The 8423-nt window shown below is 42.1% G+C and overlaps 1 protein-coding gene across 1 annotated transcript in view; it reads right to left on the reverse strand.

Moving 5' to 3' along the window:
* Positions 1-2325: 2325 nt before the first annotated feature.
* LOC104081595 (target of Nesh-SH3-like) overlaps positions 2326-8423 on the reverse strand; it is a gene marked incomplete at its 5' end in the record, with an annotated part of 9475 nt that continues 3377 nt past the window's right edge. Inside the window, 2 exons of the mRNA XM_009584407.1 lie at positions 2326-2796; positions 4954-5067. Of these exons, the coding sequence (XP_009582702.1) occupies positions 2681-2796; positions 4954-5067 (230 nt within the window). The remainder of the gene's footprint in view (positions 2797-4953; positions 5068-8423) is intronic.

Genomic DNA, 8423 nt, shown 5'->3' on the forward strand with positions numbered 1-8423 from the left:
CCGCCCGGCAGCACCATCACCCCCCCGCCCAGCGGGACCAACCCCTACGCCCGCAGCCGGCCGCCCTTCGGGCCCCAGGGCTACACCCAGCCAGGACCGGGCTACCGGTAAGGAGGTGCCACCCGACACGGGCGACTGGCGCGGCGCGTAGGATTCCACCCCAACAGACTCCAGGATTTTTAATTGAGATTCCGAAACTGTAATGAGGCAGAACTATAGCTGTTAATTAAATTCTGCTGGGGGATGGGGAACGACCAAATGAATCTTTCCTGCTTTAAATCGTATACGCTTCCTAGTTTAATTTGGGGCTGGGCTGTTTTTGGGAAACACTACCTAAGTGTCTGTGAAGTGATTGACATTCTAGCTTGCCTTGTTCGAAGGGTATGAAGATGCTAGTTGGAAGTTTAGCCCACTTATCAGGCTTGTTTTTACTAATACCGTGGTGTACTAAATTAGATTCATTCTGGAGGTAAAACTAGATATGATGTATTATAAATTGTAATGCTCACATGGAAAACTAATAAAAACCCTGAATCTATTAGACGCCTGATCTTGATTTTAGAATTTGGGTAATCCTGAAGAAGAAAACTGTCAAGTCCGTGTGCTGGGTGTACAGATGCCGAGGTAAAGATCAGCGGTGCTCGGGTTCGTGGGTGCGTAAATGGAGAAATGTTGCAAATACAGATTGCTTTTGCAGAGGTTATGCAGCAGTAGATGGTTTTGCCCTGTCTGCTGTTATTAATTGCCAAGTGACCCTTTTACCAAATGAGTAAGAACCAATACGTAAAATCTTAGAGCCCCTTACCGATTTCACTTTAACAAGGGCAGGGGGAGAATTGGTTTATTACTTGAAAATTTAAGCCAAATACGTATTTCTAAAAAAGAATTAAAAAGGAACAACTTTCCACAGGTCCTTTGCCACCCAGAAAAACTTGGGAGTGCAATTCTAGTGACTCGATTTTGAGCCAAGAAAAAGCAGATCGAGAGCTGTAACAGATTCAATAACAGACCGTATAACAGCAGAGGGCAAAACGTTCTCCCAGTTAATATTTTCCATCTTACGGATTCTAGGAACACATAAAACTAAGTAGGGAATAAAAAAACGAACTGGAGCAAGCTGCTTGAACTCTCATAAAGACAAATTAGGAAATAAAGTGAGTGAAAATATTTGTACCTTCGGCATCCTTAAATATTGCTGCTCCCACTGGATAGTCGCGCTATCCAGTAAGCCGTAGCTGTAACTCCTGCTGTTTGTACTCTTGTCAGGCCTAACACCACACCAGGTAACCCGTACCTGTTTCAGAACACACTGCTTCCTGAAATAATAGCATTTGCCACAGAAACTAATGTTTGTTTTCATGTAAAACACTAAGAAAAACACTTGATTAAAAAATATTTTATTAGGAGTACAGTGTACCTGCAATGTACTTTATAAGGCATTTTCTGTAAATGACTATTTCTACTATATATATATATATGGGTGTTCCTGTTCATATTTTTTCAATACATTAGTAATGTAATGAATAACACCTTTAAAAAAAACTACATCTCTTTATTTAGTTCATAAATGTTCAAGCGGTACAACAAGTAGCTTTGGGAGAGGTTTGAATCAAAATTACCGTAAAGCAGTTTTAAAGTTCAGTTATCACTATTTCCCCTTTGTCCCCAATGAACAATGTTTTAAACCACTTTTTTCTTTTTTTTTAAATAAAATAAACGTGATTATGCTGTTATAAGTAGCTTATTTTTTCCCCGTTTCATTTATCTTTCCAAGTCCCCCTGCACTGTACGTACATTTGGCTTTTGAACCAGTAAGTGTCTCTGAAAACTACATTTTCATGAAAAGCCACAGCAGTGGAGGGCAGTTTCATTTTTTTTATTCTGTGTACATATATATGTACCTGTCTGCTTTAACGGGAGGAAACCAAACCTACCAACCAACCACTGCCAAGCCCGGGGGCAGTGGCTCTAACTCCGTAGTGAGAGGCTGAACATACTGTTGTGCTGGAGCTGAAGCATTTGAAAACAAACATGGAAAAAACCCACTAACCTGGTCGTGTAAAGCTGCACGTATAGCAACCTACCTCGGCATTTTGGCAGGAGTATAAACTGTCCGTACATGTAAGGAGAAAGCGCTTCAAGTTTATTGGTTGCAGGACATTAAAAGTTGTAGGGTCTTTTCTATAATTTACGACTGGGGAGACATTACAGGTCTGTCTGGACAGGTAGCTTATGGCACTTACATTACAAGAAGACCAGTGAATATTTAAAAACTAATGCACATTGCATTCCATGACCAACTCCGCCATAACTGTGCCTTCAACATTTATTACAACATTGTGATAAATAATATACACACCGTATCTTTTAAAATACCATATAAACCACACCTCAAGAATAGGGAGCCAGCTTCCCTATACATTATCCTACAACATGTCCCTAGCCTGTTTGGGATTTTTTTAATCTAAAAACAAATTTGTAAAACTGGATAACTACAGTAAGCAGCCTACGCTATTACACAATTAATGCAGTATTGGCATTAGACTTGCATAAACCCTTGCACATCAGCAAACTTATTTAAGTGCCAGGCATACCATAAACATTTCCACCTCTGAGCCTGCATTGGGCAGTCGGACGGGGGTGGTAAGCGCTGGGCCTTTTCACCAAGCTCATGTCGCATCTACCATTTCCCAGGGATTGATGTTCCACACTCGTACCAGCCAACATAGTTAATGTGAGTCTCCCCGCCTATTTTTCCAAATTTGACAGGTTCCTGACGAACTGCCCTGAAATACCCTGGAACAGAGAACAGAGAAGTGTTTGCATGAAGCCCTCAGCCAGTACCTTCCTGATTTCCCTGTGAAGTCTGTGTACAGTGCACTTAGTGGCTACACTAGTCACTAAGCTGTGGACCCATCTGCCACAGACAGGGCTGTTTGCTGCCCCTCCATCAGTTAGCACTTTGAAACAGCCGGCATTCGCCCACTCAACTCAAACAAAAGCCGAAGTGCTTGGGCTTGCTGCAGCCCAGAGCCAGAGAGGTGAAGCAGCCTGCCTCCCCTTGAGACTTGTGTCCCCAGCACCCACCCATGGATGGTGCCGGCCGGGTGAGGCCAGCGCCCCTTCCTTCCCCCCCTCTGGCTGCTGCTGGGGTCTTCTCTAAACAGGAGGCTGTTCCTCCTTGCAGAGTTACAATGATTAACTAGTCCCCACGGCAGTAGCCTTAACACTCCAGTGAACCTAAAACTTGACAGTTGGGGATATTTCACACTATCTCCCCATCCCCAAGCGAAAGATGATACCTTCTACTTTAAATCTGTTCTGTATGACAATACACATGCTTCCCATTCAAACAATTAACCTTAAGTTAAAAATGAAAGTGAGCAATTAGTGCTGAATCCAACCTGACCATCAGAAATATACGTGTGGCTACAGCGTGCATGTGTGCATACGCAGGTGTGCGCACACTCATGCACAAAATACTATTCTGCAACTACTGCGCAACAGCAGTCATGATGCCCTCCCTGCGCTTCAGGTCAAATACATGTAGTTAATTCTGGTTTGAACTCAACTTGCTGCAGCCAGGGAGGAGCCGAGCAGCAACGGACAATCTGTCTTTTCTTTCCTCTGTTCAGTTCATTTACTAGAATTATAAGCCACAGAAAAGGTGGGGTCTTTTTTTGTTTGATTGTTTGGTTTTTGGGGGTTTTGTTTTGTTGTGGGGTGGTTGGGTTTTTTTTTTTCCCCCCAAAAATGAATGTAGCTCATGAATCCACTCAAAGTCGCTGAAAACAAATGGGTTTTAAATGTCTTTTAAGCTGGGATAGCGAGCTTTTTATGTAAAAGAGACTTTTTATTTATAAAATCATTCAAAAAAGAGTGAATCTGGTACAACTGAGAGGTCTGCTGTCCTGGCAACGCCAAATTGGATTCAGACAATCCCTTACACAAACAAAATACCTTTACAAATGGGCAACACTGTCTGGGAAAGGAAAAGCAAAGCCCTCTCTTAAAAAAAAAAAAAAAAAAAAAATCACATAAGCCAACACCTTTCAGATCGTTCACCTACTTTGTTTTCGGAAATACCTCTGAAAGATTTAGGCACTTCACTTTAATCTCCCACACCTACCTCAATGCATTTCTGTACTTCTGTAAGGTGTTTTACAAATGACGCACTACAGACAGGAAGGTTTGCTCAACACACTGATATTGTACTGAAAACCGTTTCAATATTTTTCTCAGTAAAACATTCCATGACACGCTCAGCATGCACGCGGGTATCAATACAGCCTGCGTTCTTGCCCCACATGGGAATGGAAACCTCACACACTGGCACTGCTGCAAACAAGCAAGGCAGGAGTTCAGCCGACAGAAGTAGAATTTTCTTATGCTCGAGCCTCAGCAACATGTGAAAAATAGCCAGGCAGGTCACAGCTGTGTTGAGGACATCCAGTCCCATGCCCACTTAGACCAGACTGGAATTCTAGGCACCCGGTTCAAATTAGTGCACACAGAATTACTGCAGCATGAATTATATTTTCCAGTAATAACTTTTTAGTTTCTCATTAGCACTGAACAAAGCCGTTTAATGCCCAACTGGTGATTTACTGTACTTTAAATCAACCTTGCTAGTTTGAACATAACACTTCATGCCTCTCTGCAAACTCAGATTTGTGGTTGGGTTTAAATATGTAATACCAACTATGAATAATCTGTTGGAATGTTTTAAACAGGAGAGAGGCTGTTTACTACCTAGCAGAACCCGAGTCATAACCTTCTTTTAATAAGTCATTGCTCATCTTCAAAAACTTCTCGACTCTCTTCTGCCTGCAGCAGGTAGTCCCTTGCCATCGCCCACCCCAGCAGTGGGCGCTGAATCCACTGGCAGGAAAAAGAAACACACAAACAAAGGAATTGCCAAGGTTGGCGACAGAGACGGGCGTAAGGAATTACCATCTTTGACTGGTAGATCTTCTTGCTGTCCTGTCCTTCCATCTAAGAAGGAGTCTACAAATTGGCAGTGATCTTCTCCATGGCCCCTCTGGTCTCCTATGTTATAAAATTTTCCTGAAAGCAAAGAAGCAGCAAAGTTGAAAAATCCATATCCAGTTTCACGAGGGCTATTTCCAAAGACCACCAGAGGCAATGGGCTGTGCTCTTCGCCCTGTGGGGAAGCCAGGGAGAACGCTACGATTCTTTTCCTCTCAGGATCTGTAGCTGTAATTTGAACATTATGTGCATACTCCAAGTACAGCGCTCATGGCTGTAGACAAAAGTGCCCTGTTCCTGGCCAAAATCTATGCCTGAGTGTATTTTTTCTCCTCCCTACATTTCATACAGTAAGTGAAATTCTGTTATTACGTAGAACCTCATCCTGACTGCATCAAAAATGAGGTAAGTTTTGCTAGTGATTTGAATGGAAGGCAGGTTTGCTTCCCTGTCAGGAAGCCCCCAGTACCTTCAAAGATGTTTTTATAGACTACCTCATAACACAGCCATGGCCTGTTTTATAAATCATCGTATTTTTACAACATGTATGTGCAAGTGATATCTTTTAACAAACAGATGACCTCGGTATCATCACTGCTTATCCAGAGCGTGAAGTGTGCCCATGTATTTATTTGCAGGATTGCTTAACAGGACACTTGACTGCAACTGAGGAGAAAACAAGGTCTCAAGTGCCCCATGCAGCGTGTGCTGATGTTACGGGCTGTGCTTATCCTGTTAACAAGAGGACTCACAGTGAAGGAGTTCTGACAGAGAGATGTTTTTACTTACTGATTTGATTTGCAAGACATTAGTAAAATTCAGTTCAGAAGATGGAGGAAAGCATGCTACATTCTCTTCCCAAGCCTTGGCAGGAAACATTTTCAGATAAACTTGCAGTTCTTTCTAAACTCCTTTCACAGCACTTGTTCTTAATATGTTCAGCCTTTGGTTGTGAGGTTGAAAGGAAAGGTGAGAGCATTTAGAAATAGGCTCAGTACTCAGGTATAAGCTGGGCAGAAAGTCCAGTTACTCATTAGATATTGGGTGTCCTGTAGCCTTGAATCTGTGCCAGTCTGGCCATTTGAGAGATGGTGAGGTGGCTTCTAATACTGCTCCCTAAATGCAATTAATAAAAGAGCAGCCTACCAATAAACTCTCTCATATTTTTGTGATCTGATCAATACTTCGCCAAAAATTCTCACCTCCAGTTGACAGTCTCTGTGCATGCTGTTCTTCTCTAGCTTTAGAAAATTATTTATTACTATCTAGTTTTGGCTGCAGGCATTTTTTTTCCATAGGAGAACTGGTCAGAGGGAGTTCCTCTCAGCAGTTTTTTTGTCTGAAATTAAGAACATTCAGGCTGCCCAGAATGGCATTTTTTTTTCCATGGCTGTTGAAGGTCACACTTAGAATTTATTTTTTTCCTCCCCTCAATAAATGCTTTTTTTTAGGTGGCCTGCTTTCCTGGAATGCCTACAGTGACTGCTCTGGAGGACTGTTAAATGAGGTCAGCAATAGATGCTGGTTTATAGAACAGTCCTGGCATGTGTAACGTAGATCAGTTTTTCTTCATGAGAGACAGAATAAAACAGGTATTTTTATGGCTAACACAAGAACAGTAACTTTCAGATACACACACACTCTTCTGGCCCACAGCATAACCTATGCATAATTCAAACAATTGCTATACATAAATTAGCAGCATTCTCAGTGACTGTTAAATTCTTACTGCCCAATTTTTTCCATAATAGAGGAACACACTTAAAAACATTTAGCTAACAAATGACTAGATTAATCTTTCTCTTTTGGTGATAGCAATTCTAGCATAAAGTAATTTTCTTTTTTTTCCCCAGCGTTCCCTTATGGGTGGTCTTAAGAAAATTAGATACCATCTTTGTTTTATACATTGTGAATTCTGCAACACTAGAAGTGTAAATTCCTGCTAAAAACCAGCACGCAAAGATACGGTTGTTGGCTGCCTTATACAACAGCATTTGTACAATGCACCCAAATTTCAAAATCATCACGCTGCTTAAACAGCAAAGCTTTGGAAGGTATTTTCAGCGTAAGGTGGAACTCAGACCTCAGCGCAGCCCTTCGCTACCAGCACACGTTGCCCAGCTGGCTGGTGCTAGCAGATGGACTTCTGCTGGCCTCGGGGGCACGATGAGACAAGGTGTGACTGAAACACATCAGAACAGAGTTTGGCTTCAAATTGGAAACTTTCTCGCTCACATATAGAGGCCTGTGCCATGACAGTCTCACTTAGGAAAGGGGGGAAAGCAGCTTTCCTTCTACATAAATATTTCAATTCTTTCAAATGTTGTGACAACTGGTCAGCACCGGTTGTAACAATTCAAGTGCAAGAACCAGGCTTAGCAAGTATAATGAATACAATGTGGCTACCACCATCTTTCTCCAGCCAAGTTAAATCACCACCCTTCCAGCAAGAACAAAAACAATCTAACGAAAATAGGAAAATGGGCTCCTGATATATTAAACTTTTCTTCTAAGATTGAAGTAGCTTTCACTGCAGTGTTAATTCACTTGATTTAGGGCTGAAGTCTAGTCCTCTAGATTAGCACTGCTATTTCCTCTACTGGCTGGTTTTGTGATACACTATGCCTCATTGCCAGTATTTGTCATTTGATCACAGCTGGTTAGAGTACAGCAACAGCTGAATGAATGATACCTCTGTTCAAAATAGTCTCTTTTATTCACGAAATTGCCAAGATGTTATTTACGTTTGAGGTATTGGACTTACTATTAACAACAAGGCTTTCCTTCCTTGTCTGCTCATGGGAGAATGGTGCCGGGTGCGAGGCCGGGCAGCTTAAAATTGTATCGGCATGGCTGCCCTACGCTCCCCTGCTCTTGTCTTTCCATGTTCCTACACACAGAGACCAGAGCCCTGCTCCTGTGAGGTGCTGAGCTCCCAGATGGGGCAACTTCAGGTAATGAAAGTTGATTCTTTCAGCCACAGTTTCTCCTAGTTAATTCAATCCAATGCGATGAACGTACTGCCTAACTTGCACTCAAAAGACATTTCCCATACACAGTTGTATTATACTCTTTGTGCTCCGGATGCCATACTAATGCCATTGTGACAAAGTTGTCCATGCAGCTCTGATAAAAGACCTCATACAGAAGAAAGCCAGGAGCTGGGGATGGGTTATAAGAAGTTAACATATTTCTAAATACAGCTTGTACAAGCTACATGAGACACAAAGTTCTGCTTAACTATCAACTAACTGAAAAACACTTTTTGCAGGCTGTTTCCCCAGCTTACACACAGCATGTGTCACTTGATTCAGGTCTTAAATACATCACACTCTAGTGACCTTAAAGACACTGATCAAAACTTGAGAAGATAAGGCCAGGAGGCTGCTGTTAGTAATAAAACATAATATAAGAAAAAGAAGGGAGCGGGGGGG

This window comes from Fulmarus glacialis, unplaced genomic scaffold, assembly GCF_000690835.1.
Source record: "Fulmarus glacialis isolate BGI_N327 unplaced genomic scaffold, ASM69083v1 scaffold44468, whole genome shotgun sequence".
Classification (NCBI taxonomy): domain Eukaryota; kingdom Metazoa; phylum Chordata; class Aves; order Procellariiformes; family Procellariidae; genus Fulmarus; species Fulmarus glacialis.